Raw genomic sequence first — 14,091 nt, 5'->3', positions numbered from 1 at the left:
GTGGGATATTTTTCAATGATGTTTAACCTAAATTCTTGGCATGAATTCAAAACAAATGTTTGCCTTCGAAATTAATATAAAATTTCACCCAAATAATTAATTTCATTAATTTCATTAATTTTACTACAGAGTTTATATATATAAGACTATTAAAATAATTTTTAAAAACTGGACGAATCTATGCGATGCAGATGAAATAAATTAAAAGGGCGGCTTCCATGAAATTTCAAAAGTGGCTCGGTGATATTATACCCATGTGAGAGAACTTTGCGATTTCGAGGTCGATGGATCATTTTGGCCTAAATCAAAAGAGGAAAAGTGATAAAAAAACAGTTTTTTCTGAAATATAAATAAAATTTCATTGTGCATTCCTTATTTGGAATGGAAAAAAGGTTAAAGACGGTCTTTTGAAGCTCTCCATTCGATCATTTAAACTAGAATGTTAACTAATGTAATCATAAATTACATTTTAATAATACAAGGAAGCATTTCTGCGAACGCAATGAAGTAATAGATTAATTACTTTTCATTAAATTTCCCTTCAGAAATGCCACACAAATTGCCTATTTTTCCCACTTGATTAAGAAAAATTTCGGAATAAACAATTCTTAAATAATGAAAATATTCAATCATAACTAACGTCTTATAGATGTGAAATCCTTGAGATAAACATCTTTGTTAAGAGGTTGGACAGACGGAATGTTGTTACTTCGTCTCGTACGTTCAACCAGAGATTTCTCTTTACGAGGTATTTCCTGAAGAAGAAAATGAAACATAAACTTCCAATTCATCACATTTATATCCATATGAAAAAAAATATTGAATTACTGGTACTACAGCTACGGTCACTGTGTTTGAAAATTTCACTTTATTTTTTTCACCATTTTCCTTCTTTGAGTTAGGGATCGGCTGTTGTTGTTGTTGTGGGGGTGTTGATAGAATTGATGAATATATATTTGTTGGATGTAGATGTGCTTGCTCCAATGGCATATGCATTGGCAACGGCAATGGCATCTTTTTTCGATGCTCGGTGTGATATGTGGGAGGGATGTGGCCAGAAACCAACGGATGATGTATGATTGTTGGCAAATATCCAGGAAAATTGTGCACGCTCCATGGTTTGTTGGGCTCAGTGTTCATGTGATCCATATTGGATGGACTCGCGATCGGAATGCCAATCGTTTGGTCAGGTATGCTCCACTCTTGCGTTAATTGTGGTTTTGGTACAATATCTACAACATGATGATGCCGTGGAATAGATTGTGGAAGTTGTGCACTATTTGTTTGCCCTTTCTCGTGCTGTTGATACTTCAATGGATCTGGTATATTAGTAGAATTGATATGATCGACGTGGTCATCTGAACAACTGCTTTCCAGCCTAGCTAATTTAGTTAAAGCGGCTGATGATGAAGATTCCACACTAAAGTCAACTTCGCTTTTGCTATGCGAAATTTTGGGAGGTTTTACCGTAGAATAGTTCAGCATTTTTCTATTCGTCCTGCTTGAATTTACATGATCTGCTATGGGCTGTGGCATTTTCACAACTGTGTTTTTGGAATAATTTGAAACTTTCAGTTCGGGCTTTGGAATTGAAAATGCAGCTGCGTACATTGTTTCTTTCTTCTGGACGACTTTCGATGGATGGTTGCTTTTGTAAGGCTTTTTTTGATGAGATTCATCCTTCCATGACATTTCCGTTTCTGATTCATCATCAGCGGAGGAATTTGTCAAACATACGGAGCAAGAGTCTCGCGAGCACGTCGAATCTATTCACAATAAATATATTTATATATAATTAAGATGAAGCGGAATTAAATCCAACAATAAGGAAAAGCAAAACGTCTAATAGTTCAATTTTTACATGTATAGAAGACTTTTGTGACATACGTGAACTCTGTCTGCTATCTGGACGTGCAATGATTAGTTCGGCTTTACGGAACGCGTCCTGAGCCAACTCCAAATTACCATCTTGTTTAGCACAATTCGATAAATCCATGAAAATATCCTCATCGTCTATGTCGATTGCCAAATTAAATGCTTTTTCGTATGACCTATTCCTGAGCAGGTATTGGAAAAACTTCCTCGTTATATCCCTAACTTGATCGCCAAACTCTGTTTGTGTTTCTTCGCATAGCGGTTTTACGGGAATTAGAAAGCTGCCGAGTGCCTTAGTTAATTGTGCTTCTCTCTCCTGTTGAAACGGCTGCCTGAATATATAGTTTGCTATTTTGTGTAGGCTTATCATCAACATAGCACCGTACACATCCCAATTTAAACATAATAAAATATTAATCGCTTTCTCAACACTGTTCAATTTCAAATACTGTTGAATCAGAACATCTGCAGTGAAACCAGATGTATGGAAATCGCCTTTCAGACCACTTCCGCCGAACAAACGTAAAATGGTGATCGGACCATTTTCAAACAGTAACAAAACATACGAATCGCATTGAATGTAATTTTCGTTGTATTGCACCAAGTCGGGTTTCTTACTGCACATGAGTTGTAACAGCATGGGTTGGGCCATAAAGTAAGCTGTTAAATCGAGAACACCAACCGATGTCATTTCTTCGTTTAGAATGTGATTTCGAATACACGATAGCGATATATCAAAACACTGAATTTGACATTTTTCATTTGCTATCATCAAAATGGCTGAGTCGGCATGGAATGACACCATCGTTGGAATGAATGCTGCCTTTATGAGATGAGTTATTCCCCTTTCGTCAAAAAGTATAATTGATGCATCAATACAGCCCAACATCAATTTCTCATTATCTGGACTGAATGAATGGCAGCAAACTTGAGATTGTAATGGAATCGACGTAGTCGACATTCGCGTCATTTTCGATTTATTCACTTCGTATACGCATATTTCAACGGTCACTTCACCCTGGAAAAATAAAAATTACAGCAATTAAAATTTGAAATTGATACTATTGAAATATTTGACTAGAACAGAACCTTTCTCGACATCTTTTGTTCAACGGATCGCAACTGATTTTGATTCAGTTTGGAAAACTCCACATTGATTGGATCATTTTCGGTCCAGTGAAAACATAAAAGATCAATTTTATTTCGGCTCAGTCTGTAAATGTGAATATTAGCCCGATCTTGATCACGAACGGTAGGCCGCCATGGATACACTTCATTCTGCGATGACTTTGTCCATACGGTCAACAAATCAGAGCTAGTATTGCATGCTAAGTGTCTCGCGATTTTTTTCGTATGTGTCCCACTGATGATTATGTTGAAAATTTTCGGATCCATTCGACTGATTTTTGCAGGTGCATTTTTTTTTAGATTGGGCTTGTGCAGGTACACGAATGTCAATTGATTTATATCATATGAAATTAAGATATGCATTCGAGTCATTATAACATTTGTCACCGATTCTGATATCAGCTTGCCGACAAAAAATCGATCAAACGCCATCCGACTAATATCTCCAGTGAAAATGTTTATACAAATATGGACCAAGAGTCCATTCGAAAGTAAAATCGAAATTATAGCATTATCAGTCCAATTGCAATGTACTATTCGGTGGCACTTTAGCATGTCTTCCAATTTCTTAACCGAGTTCTTTAGCTGCTTTGTCTTTCTTCCGTGCAATATATACTCTTGGTCTCGAAAATGGGCATATTCTTGTTTACCATCCACATATGGATTTGCTGCTGCCGTCTTCTTTTCGGTATACCTTTTCATATTGGATTTCAGAAAGTTGGTTTAGATCATGGAATTCAATGAGAATAATATATATATTGCCTTGTATTTTTACTCTACTCACTTGAATGCACCGAAATCGGTTTCCTTGATAGTAATGTCATCCCGTGCAGTTAAAAATTTTACTTCGCTCAATAGAGTCAACATTTTTCATGCTCGCACAATATTATAAATAATATATTTAAACCGAAAATTTATCTCGATTCAATAATCATCTGGTTTCTACAAATAATCAACATTCTCAGAAAACTCGCAATCTTTTCACAGGAATTATTTTTATTAATAAAATAATATATGGACGAAAGTAATTATCACTAAAATTCTTTACTTAATAAAAAATATAATCATCGTAATCAAAATAAATACAATGGAATTCGCATACATAACAAATTTGACATCCAAGCAACAGGTGCCATAAAATACTTTCTTATATTTGAAGTTTTATAGTTGGTGTGCAAAGTGCACTGTTCAAATTTTTCAATTTGAGTTGAAATGAATCCATTAGTCGGTTGAATGGATGTTATTTTCGTTTTTTTAATTTTAAATATCAACACAATTTGTTTATCAAATTAAAATTATCAAAATTGATATGAATGATTCAAATTGGAGAGAAAATTAATAATAAACCAATTTTTGTTAATAGGGATCATGAAACGTCATTTTACATGTATTTATGTTTATAATAAACCCAATAATCTCCTAGCACTTCAGTCGATCTACGTCGTTTAATGAGTAAAGTGTGAAGACACTGTTGTTGTTATCGTAATTAGTTCTAATGTTGTAATTTTGCTGTTCTTTGATTTTATTTTCAACGCAAAACATATTATCAAGGAAAATCATATTATCATACGACATAGTCTCAATTTACAACAAATCAGTCCGAAAATGAAGACCACTCCGAAAGTATACGTGATTGGTGTTGGCATGACCAAAGTACGTAGGAATACATTATCATCAAACAATTGTAAAAAACAAAAAAGACCTAACGTTACTTTGACCCCAAAAAAAATTGTTTGTTTCACTTCATTATATTCCATGTTTCCATCCAAGCGATATGCAAATTCAAATTGAAAAAAATTAAATGTGTACTTGATTCATTCGTCAGCCCAGTTTATTCATTTTAACATATTTTTGGCCTGCTAATTATGTATTTTTTATTGTTGTTATACAGTTCGAGAAACCGGGACGAAGAGATGACTTTGATTACCCGCAAATGGTTAAAGAATCGGTGTCCAAAGCTCTTACAGATGCAAATATCAAGTACACTGATTTGAAACAGGCTGTTGTTGGTTATGTTTATGGTTCGTGATATAGAAATAGAAATGGGCGAATTCCATTCGTGATGTTGATTGGTTGAAAACAGGTGTTTAATTCTTTTATTCCGTTGATAGGTGAATCGACGAGTGGACAGCGAGCATTGTATGAAATTGGAATGACCGGCATTCCAATTTACAATTGCAATAGCAACTGTTCGACAGGTGCGAATGCATTAATATTGGCCAAACAACTTATTGAAACGGGACAAAACGATTGCGTGTTGGCTGTTGGTTTCGAAAAAATGGAGCGAGGCTCGTTAGGTGCCAAAGTAATGAACACGATTGATAAAGAAAACTCAATTGATTATGATATTTATGAATTACACTTACATTTCCAGTATACTGACCGGACGTTGCCAATGGATAAGCACATCGAACTGATGTCTAACCATTTCGATATTACCGGTGCTCCAATGACAGCACAACTCTTTGGCAATGCTGGCATTGAGCACATAAAAAAGTACGGCACAAAGCCTGAACACTTCGCAAAAATTGCCCAAAAAAATCATAAACATTCCGTAAATAACCCATATGCTCAGTTTCAAGAGGAATATAGTTTGCAACAAGTTCAGAGTTCGCCGCAAGTTCATGGATTATTGACTCGTTTGCAATGTTCCCCCACATCCGATGGATCAGCTGCGGCAATTTTAGCATCCGAAGACTTTGTTCGGCGTAATCGTTTAGAATCAAAAGCAGTTGAAATTGTTGGCATGGAAATGACCAGCGATCCAGCTTCTACGTTCTCCAATAACAGTATGATTAGTGTTATTGGCTACGACATGACGAAATTGGCGGCCGACCGGCTTTTTGCAAAAACACAATACAAACCACAGGACGTTGACGTTATCGAACTGCATGACTGTTTTTCGACAAATGAGCTGATTACCTATGAAGCGCTAGGACTATGTGGTGTCGGACAGGGTGGAACTTTAGTTGATCGTGGTGATAACACATACGGAGGCAAATTTGTTATCAATCCAAGCGGTGGTTTGATTTCCAAAGGCCATCCTTTGGGTGCCACTGGACTTGCACAGTGTGCCGAGCTAACATGGCAATTGAGAGGGGAAGCGGGCAAACGTCAAGTTCAAGGTGCTAAGCTAGCCTTGCAACATAACATCGGTTTGGGTGGTGCAGTCGTAGTGGGGCTTTATCGTCTGGGTTTCCCGGATGCTGCGGCTGTCACTGACACTGCCCCAAAGACATCTGCACAGAATAAAACATTGGGCGGAACCAATACAGCGGCGAATCAATTCAGCCCCGATGGAAAGGGATTTGCGGTTACGCCCTATTTACGTGTTCTCGAAATAGCGATGCAAGAAGATCAAGATAATTTAATTGAAAGAGTGCGTGGAATTTATGGCTTTCGTGTTACACACGGTCCCAATGGCGCCACTGGGTACTGGATAATCAATGCTAAAACTGGAAAGGGTTCGGTAACATATAATGGCAAAGAGAAGCCGGATGTAACGTTTGTAATGAAAGATAATGACGTGGTTGAGTTAATTTCTGGAAAACTTCAACCACAGAAAGCATTTTTCCAAGGGAAGGTGAAAGTGCAAGGAAACATGGGTATGTATAAGTATCATGCACAACTGATAAAAGATGGCCAGATTGGTGTGTATTCAGCAAAGTTGTAGCACTTCATCTGCTCTATAACCACCTTTTATTCCCATCGATACATTGGCTGCTTTGAAAAAGTTTGAAAACACTTGACATATGTAACTATGAAAACGATTCTTCTAACGTTGTTCAAACACCATGAAAAATATCAATGATTTAGGTCTTTTCGAAACATCATGTAAATAACATTCGCTGTAAAACATGTCAGGTGTTTCCAAATTTTGCAGGGTAATGCACATTATTTAATATTTATGTATTATGATTTATTTCTCAATTTTTAACATAGGTCTGGCGATGAAACTGATTGATTTGCAGAAAACTGCACAGAGTCGTATTGAGGAACTTAAAGCTAAATTGTAAATTGTAATTTGATGAAACTACTATGTGGGGATATATGGGGAAATTTTCAATCGCAAAGCGAATACTCTTTCTATTTGTATCTTGGAACTGATGTGGAAAATGTTGGTTTTGGTGATATTTTAATAAAAACATCTGCAACTTATTTGATTTGCTGTCAAAAAACTTCATTTTATTTCAAATTGTATATAATTATTATTTCTAAGAAAGTTGTACATTGCGCCACGATTTATATCCGATCCCTTGATTCTACACTTTCCGAGCTGAGAGTACCTGCATAGTATGAAATAAAGAGGTAGGTTATCTGAGAATAATTTCACGAACGAACAGCAAGTCTCTAATGCTATTGTTTAATATGCTAAGTAAACAAACAGTAAAACAACAAACTGCTACAACACACCACATGATGTATAAAGGAAAGGAATGTGTCTGAGGAGGAATTATTGAAAAAAAGCAGTGCAAACTCACAATAGTAGAGAAAATAAAATTTAACAATCCATCGATTTCCAAAATTGTTTCAATTGTGTGAATTGATTTGACAGTTCTTGAGATCGATGTGCGCAAACAAACGTAAAAAATATAAATATATTATTTATTTAAACAAGTATTATGGCATTTATTTCATTCAGCTGTAACTGTAATCGCAAATCGCAAGTAACAAATCGGTATATCTTCTATGTCAGAACACATATAAAGTCTACATTAGTGATAATCGAAGAAAACTTCAAATTTCGTGCAACAAAAATCTCTGGTTTGCGAGTAAAGTTTCCGTGGGTATACAGCAACTCATGCTCATATTTATAAATCAATGGGAATGTCTAAAACGTTTGACGATCCCATTCATCGGAATCAAGAATGCTACTATTTTCACTACTACTACCTTTGCGATTTGATTTCTTTTTGATTGGAACTTCTGGTGAATAATTTCTATAGTTGCGACCACGATAAAATTCGGGAGATCTCGGTGGTGACCGCGGTGGACTGAAATCTGTTTCCGTTTCATACAAGTCCGCTGGATAGTCGTCTGGACTGTATCGGTTGTTTTCGTATCGATTTGGCTCCACAAAATTGGCCACAAATCGATGATCAGGCGGAGGTGGAGACATCAAACGACCTTCGATAACAAATATTTTATAATATGTATACATTATACATTCTACTAAGAATAATCTGAAATAAGATTACCCAATGGAGCTGGCCGCATTTCGTTTGGCAACGGCAATGGTGGTGGTGGCATAAATGGTGTCATACCAGAATACATTGGGGCCGGTATCAATGGTGGCGGTGGCAAATTCAATGGAGGCAACCCAGGCGAGCTAGGTGATTCCAGATGGATGGGGGATGGCGCGTTTAGATCGGGTATGAAACCATCTATAGGATTACCTGCAATAAAACGGAGAATTTCATAAATGAACCAAGGTCGCTTTCTTCGTATACAAATACATTGGAAAGATTTGACGTAAGACGTCAAGACGCCTCTACGCGTGGAATGCTCGAAGCTGTCATCGTACACATATTGAACACGAACATTGTCGTTTACACAATCGCACTCACACAAATGAACGCATCGATAGTGCCCGCTCAATATATGAACGATGAGTGTTTTGAGTGTCCCTCGCCTAGAGTGCTGCGTGTCGTTTTTCTTCGTTTATTAAGCGATCTTGAATGAACAAAAATACATGACACACAAATCTTCAATGCGTTTGTTAGTTCAGACAATTTGTTCAACTTTGCTTGTTTACACTTACGAGTAAAATTATTTTCAGATGTCGTTCCATTGAATGACGTAAGACTTGTCAATTTCTTCCTTAGAATGCTTGCTTCAGATCTCGCTTCCTCAAGCCGGCGTTCTGCTTGTTTTGCTGCCAGCCATGAATCATGCGCTCTTACTTCGGCGGCATTTATTTGAGCCTTATGTGCAGCGGATTGAGCTTCGATTTCAGCACGAAGTTCATCGTTTTGTGATCTCAATTTTTGTATATCCTCTTGTAAACTTCGAATTCTATCGACGGTTGTGGTCGATTCACCCTGTTGTTTCATAAATAATGCTTCTTTAACATTCAGTTCCCTAATCCATAATGAAACAGAAACAGTAAAATATCAAACTATGGTCGCAAAATATACTATATATCGTTCAATCAACTGAAATAAGAATAACAATCATATTATTGATCACAATTAATTTTCATTCTATACTCACTTTTGCAGCTGAGATTCCTTCTCCTTGAAGTAATTCGATAGCACATTTAGCCGCGTCTCAGCTTCTAGCTTGTCTTTTTCGTGTTGATTAAATTCAGTACGAAGACGTGTGATTTCTTCATTCAATTCCTTAATTTGTTCCTGCAGACGGTTTTTACTCTCTAATTCAGAATCTAGTCGATCGCTCAATGATTCGTTTTCTCTTTTCAATGCAATACAATTGGCATTGGCATCGGTTGCTTCAATAATTGATTTGATATCATCTTTTCCATTGAATGTTTCCATCTTTTTTATGCTTTCTTCTAAAGCTTCTGCCCGAGCTGCACTCGATCGCCATTTAGACACAATTTCATCGTATTTCTTTTTTAATTCGTTGTATTTCTCTTTCAAACTGGAAACTTCATTTGATTTCGCTTCTACTTTTTCTTTCAATTCAGCTTCAAGCGAATGCATTTTTACATTTAGACTTTCTTCGAGTGTTGTTTTGTCGACTTCAAGTTGTTTGTTCAGTCTTAACAGTTCCTGAATCTCTGCGCCAAATCTTTGATTCGTATCTGATAATAGCACCTGTAGTTCACTGTTTTCACGACTTTTTTCGGCTAACAAGTTGTTTATGTATATCATATTGGCCTCCTGTTCATTTAGCTGGTGTTGCAATTCCTCAACACTATTTATGATCGAATCACTACCACTTTGATTGCTCAATAGTTCTTGAACCATTTTATTCAGTTCCAAACCAGCTTCAGCGGCTGTTTCCAGCTCTTTCTCTAGAGACGCAATCTGTTCACACAATTCATTTTTCTCCGCTTCGTACTGCTTGATCATGTCATCGGCCCCAAAGGATTTATCTGCAATGCTATTCAGTTTTCTAGCAGTTTCGGACAGATCTGCTTCCGTCACTTCACATTCTTTTTGTGACACTAATAGTTTCCTTTCCAAAGTGTTCAGCTGCGCAATCAGTAAACTTTCTCTACGATGATTCACAAGACAATAATGGCCAAAAATAAAGATTAGGATGGCGGAAGCAGTTAAAAGTAGTAGAACTACTAAGTCAGCTCTGGCAATGATCTGAGTTAGAAAGTCGTCGACAAGTTTACTATCAACCTTAATCTTAGATAAATTTTCCAAGTAACTAGAAGGAATGAACTTTGGTTGATTCTTTGGGCAATGTTCCCCTTGCAAATTTTCACAGTATCCATCGAGTGGATTTTCCACATTCACAGATTCCTCCTTATTATCATCTGCACTTGAATTATTGTCAAATATTTTCTTCACACTAGCAAAAGTATCCTCTACAAAAATCAGTATACCATCATACCAATTCGTTTCTTCGTTTTCACTGGTTTGTGCTGGCGGTGTTTCTGGTTGAAAATATGGTGAAAAAATGTCATCAGTTTTTACAACATTTTCCGGGAGTTGAGATGGTGAATCTGTTGACAACTTTGACTCACTATCATAGCTTTGTTCGTGAGAGTAGTTCACTTCATTTTCAATTATTTCCGGATTTTGTTCAACAATATTTTGAGTTGTTGGGATGGTTGTACTCTCCTCAATTTCTTTATTAGCATGTTGTTGTATTAATTCTGGAGTAACAATTGGTTCTGGAATATCCATTCGGCTTGCTTCTGTGGTGTAATATTTGTCTGCATTCTCTACATCTTTTTCGAAAGTATCTTCTTGAATTTGATCACTTTGTATAGGGATTTCATTGTTGCTACTATTTGCTAAATATTCTAGGTTGCTTTCATGCACCAATTGTTCGTCTTTATCATTTTCTATTCTGCTTGATTCTGGTATATTTACTGTATCTGGTATATCTGGTGTATCTGGTGTATCCGGTGTATCTGGTGTATCTGGAGTATTTGGTGTATCTGGTGTATCTAATGTATCATCAGTGATAGGAGTGATATCATATGTGCTTTTAGAATCACCCAATAGTATCGTACCAATTCCCAATGTTTCATTGTCCTCGAATGATTGTGATTCTTTAATATCAGAACTTTCCGAATTAGAATTCGACGTAACAATCGGGTTTAAAACTGGTTCAATTTGTTCAACTAGATTTATTGCAATTCGATCTGAAACTGGTTCGATTGTCTCAATTTGATTTGTTGGTGCAGCACCTTCCATTCCATTATTAGTGGTAAAACTTTCATCTGCATATGGTGCATTGTTGTTTTGCTGTTCTTCTATTTGTGGAAGTTCCTCAGATTTTACATTTACATTTGATGGTTGGCCGTTCAAACTATTTTGACTTTCTGATTGTTCTTGAGATGTGACTTCCAGCGGTGTGCCGTTTTCTTCAGTGACAATAGTATTATCTGACCTTTCAATCTCAATGTCAATTTCTTCTTCAACTATTTTCGATTTTTCTTCATTAGTATTTAAGCCAACTACTTCCAAATGAATATCAACGTTCTCGTTGCTTATATTTTGTTCGCCACTATCACCGGTCTTGTACATATCACGTTTAATTGCGAGTGGTTCATTTACTGGAATTTGATCCGAATAGCCTTGTTCATCAGCGTCATCATCGTCATTCTCCCCTTTTTCTTTCTGGTCTTGATCATTCTCTTTTTGCAGTTGTGAATGGGCATCAGAGGTTTGTTCGACTTTGTCATTGATGACTTGTTCGTCTGTCTTTGGAACATCCGATGGTTCAGCATACAGCATAGGGCTTTCCGCGTTGGTCGTTGTATTCTCTGCTACTCCATCTTCTCGATCAGGCTCGTCCGCACTACCCACTTGAACTAAATCGGCCGCCTTTATCAGTATTTTCTGTTCCATTATCATTTTCTTAGGGGCATAACCACGGCGCCCTTGAACCTAAATATGAAAAACAGGTTTGCATCAAAAATGTTGTTTGTATAATCGTAGCATGCGCGAATAATAATTGCGAGGTGTACCTCAATTTCCCAGAGATCTGAATTGTCGCCGATCGATTTCGACATTACTCGACATGGTGTATTGCCTCTAAAAGCGACATGATTCGAATGACTTGGCTGATAATTGATTACTGTCCTTGCAATCGATATTATTGCTGAAAATTCAGAAAATGTTATTCCTCTATCACAAATCAAACGCCCATTGAATCATGCTTAAATTTATGGGCTCTTTGAAAACCAAATATTATCGCAAATGAATCGGAAACAACGATACTTACTTTCACATTTTTGTTCTCCACACAAACGTATGCTAGGAACTCTGCCTTGGGCCAAAGAAACAATCAGTGTCAATAGGAAAACTTTAGTTAAACTCATCATCTTTCTTCTCTAATGGTATTAATGTTAAAAAATGTTCATTTTCTCATGAGAAGTACTTGTTTTTTGGCCACATCACACCATCGAAATATTTTTCTTAGTATAGTTGGCATTTTGACAGTTATCTGTCACTTCCAGATACTGTCAAGTCGAGTGAGTCTCAAAGGGGGAGAATGTGCTGCTGTCGGGAGGACCAAGTATATTTAAAGTATACATTCTGGCGTAAGTAGTTTGTTCATATGCAAGTTATATAACTGTTGATCAGAGATTAAAATTGAATTTCTATAAGCTTGCAAGGATATATAGTGCGGTTGACTATGACTTAATATTTCAACGAATAACTTGATATTCTCCATTTGAGATAGACGTGAGAGGTGTTATATAAAACCATTAGCTTGTTTCTTTTTTGCTTGTAAAATACAAATTTGCTTTATCATTTCATCATATTGATCGGTAAATGAACAGTATTGTGTGTGCGTTATTTTCCACGGGAATGACGTAGTTGAGAATTTATTTTATTAGAAAACAAACTCAAGTGATGCGCACATTGAATTATTGATACCGCATAAATTTACAGTAACTATTACTCCGATTTACTCCGATTTGAGGTAAAATGTTTTCAAAGTAATTAATTTTCCTCTTGAAAAATTTTATGTTTAATAACTTCTTATGCACATTCCTATTGAAAACATCTTACTCCCATATTTTTGAGAAAAAAATACTATACTTTATGCTACTTTCGTTTGGCTTTACTGTACTCTAATTGAACCAATATATAAATCGCAAAACGACAAGTGGCTTAGTTTAGTTCAGAGTGACTCTCGCTTGTGGTTGGACGTGATTACAGTGTGATATTACTTTAATCGAAACTATTGTCAGACAATTGCATAATTTACGTAGATAGAAATTCATATACAAACAAATGTAAAAATGAAATACATAACAGAATAACTTTATGTTCTTGCAATCAAGTTTGAGTAGAACTTAAACTATACGTGAGGTTTTACTGGATGCTACGAATTTTTTTAATCCTTTCCCGTTACCCAACGCTCGTACGTCTAAGAACATATGGGTCAGTGATCGAAAATTCTGAAATGCATGAACACGCATGAATGAGCTATTTTGAGTGTTCGGTATTGCAATCTTAAAATACTTTATATTCGTTTAGGAATCAAAATCACAGCATCGTTGTCGTTGATTTGATGTTATTTTTTGTTTTTGTTTCGTTTTTGCTTGAGGATTGACCACATGTTAATATCAGCTGAGAAATAAACATTTTTAAATATTGTGTAAAACCTAAAAAGGTGATTTGGAGAAGAATAATAATAATTAAAGTTGAATCATATTATTATAATCAATTTGTGTACATTTTATTCGATAGAAATCAAAATGTGGCTGAAAGTTCATTTCGTTTTGATGCTAATGTTGACAATTTCAACAAACAACATGACAAGCGCATTGAAAATTCTTGGAATTTTCCCACATCCGGGATTGAGCCATTTTCATTTTTTTCACCCAATAATGCGAGGATTAGCTGATGCAGGTCATGATGTTACTGTCGTTAGTCATTTCCCAGACAAAAATGCACCACAGAATTATATCGATATGCCATTGAC

General features: G+C 36.1%; 3 protein-coding genes and 1 long non-coding RNA gene across 6 annotated transcripts; 2 read left to right on the top strand and 2 right to left on the bottom strand.

Annotated features, from left to right (window-relative positions):
- Positions 1–58: 58 nt before the first annotated feature.
- Positions 59–4,378, bottom strand: LOC129570160 (WD repeat-containing and planar cell polarity effector protein fritz). Its single transcript, XM_055449649.1, has 6 exons — positions 3,788–4,378; positions 2,965–3,697; positions 1,888–2,893; positions 829–1,766; positions 641–755; positions 59–299 (listed from the first exon to the last, which is right to left on the bottom strand). Exons 1-6 carry the CDS (start codon positions 3,868–3,870, stop codon positions 247–249), a joined length of 2,928 nt encoding a protein of 975 aa, XP_055305624.1. The 5' UTR covers positions 3,871–4,378; the 3' UTR covers positions 59–246.
- Positions 4,379–4,521: 143 nt separating this feature from the next.
- LOC129570163 (sterol carrier protein 2) lies at positions 4,522–7,176 on the top strand. Of its 2 annotated transcripts, XM_055449654.1 has the most exons (5): positions 4,522–4,656; positions 4,895–5,024; positions 5,115–5,308; positions 5,378–6,608; positions 6,946–7,176. In XM_055449654.1, exons 1-5 carry the CDS (start codon positions 4,609–4,611, stop codon positions 7,017–7,019), a joined length of 1,677 nt encoding a protein of 558 aa, XP_055305629.1. In that variant the 5' UTR covers positions 4,522–4,608; the 3' UTR covers positions 7,020–7,176. The 2 variants fall into 2 exon arrangements, with proteins under 2 accessions (XP_055305629.1, XP_055305628.1); XM_055449653.1 differs by having other exon boundaries at positions 5,115–6,608.
- LOC129570158 (transport and Golgi organization protein 1) lies at positions 7,162–12,828 on the bottom strand. 2 transcript variants are annotated; one of them, XM_055449643.1, is made up of 7 exons: positions 12,379–12,828; positions 12,122–12,255; positions 9,217–12,041; positions 8,765–9,084; positions 8,202–8,399; positions 7,897–8,130; positions 7,162–7,289 (listed from the first exon to the last, which is right to left on the bottom strand). In XM_055449643.1, exons 1-7 carry the CDS (start codon positions 12,476–12,478, stop codon positions 7,246–7,248), a joined length of 3,855 nt encoding a protein of 1,284 aa, XP_055305618.1. In that variant the 5' UTR covers positions 12,479–12,828; the 3' UTR covers positions 7,162–7,245. The 2 variants fall into 2 exon arrangements, with proteins under 2 accessions (XP_055305618.1, XP_055305617.1); XM_055449642.1 differs by having other exon boundaries at positions 7,162–8,130; positions 12,379–12,616.
- Positions 12,829–12,881: 53 nt separating this feature from the next.
- LOC129570168 (uncharacterized) lies at positions 12,882–13,871 on the top strand. Its single transcript, XR_008688102.1, has 3 exons — positions 12,882–13,083; positions 13,737–13,764; positions 13,857–13,871. It is a non-coding gene; the product is annotated as an uncharacterized LOC129570168 (long non-coding RNA).
- Positions 13,872–14,091: the final 220 nt, after the last annotated feature.

Source organism: Sitodiplosis mosellana, unplaced genomic scaffold (genome assembly GCF_009176505.1).
Source record: "Sitodiplosis mosellana isolate CC-2019 unplaced genomic scaffold, AAFC_SMos_1.0 Smas_scaffold_47, whole genome shotgun sequence".
Taxonomy (NCBI): domain Eukaryota; kingdom Metazoa; phylum Arthropoda; class Insecta; order Diptera; family Cecidomyiidae; genus Sitodiplosis; species Sitodiplosis mosellana.
This window is presented reverse-complemented; position numbering and strand designations above follow the sequence as displayed.

Bases quoted from the DNA above. Each gene is read 5' to 3' on its own strand.
- LOC129570163 (XM_055449653.1), top strand. From the start codon at position 4,609: ATGAAGACCACTCCGAAAGTATACGTGATTGGTGTTGGCATGACCAAA. The intron at 5,025-5,114 runs GTTCGTGATATA...TTCCGTTGATAG, and splicing joins TGTTGTTGGTTATGTTTATG to GTGAATCGACGAGTGGACAG. The intron at 6,609-6,945 runs GTATGTATAAGT...TTTTTAACATAG, and splicing joins GAAAGTGCAAGGAAACATGG to GTCTGGCGATGAAACTGATT.
- LOC129570160 (XM_055449649.1), bottom strand. From the start codon at position 3,870: ATGTTGACTCTATTGAGCGAAGTAAAATTTTTAACTGCACGGGATGAC. The intron at 3,698-3,787 runs GTGAGTAGAGTA...CAATATGAAAAG, and splicing joins ACCGATTTCGGTGCATTCAA to GTATACCGAAAAGAAGACGG. The intron at 1,767-1,887 runs GTATGTCACAAA...TATTGTGAATAG, and splicing joins AGATAGCAGACAGAGTTCAC to ATTCGACGTGCTCGCGAGAC.
- LOC129570158 (XM_055449642.1), bottom strand. From the start codon at position 12,478: ATGATGAGTTTAACTAAAGTTTTCCTATTGACACTGATTGTTTCTTTG. The intron at 9,085-9,216 runs GTGAGTATAGAA...ATTATGGATTAG, and splicing joins AAGGAATCTCAGCTGCAAAA to GGAACTGAATGTTAAAGAAG. The intron at 8,400-8,764 runs GTAAGTGTAAAC...GTTTTATTGCAG, and splicing joins ATCTGAAAATAATTTTACTC to GTAATCCTATAGATGGTTTC.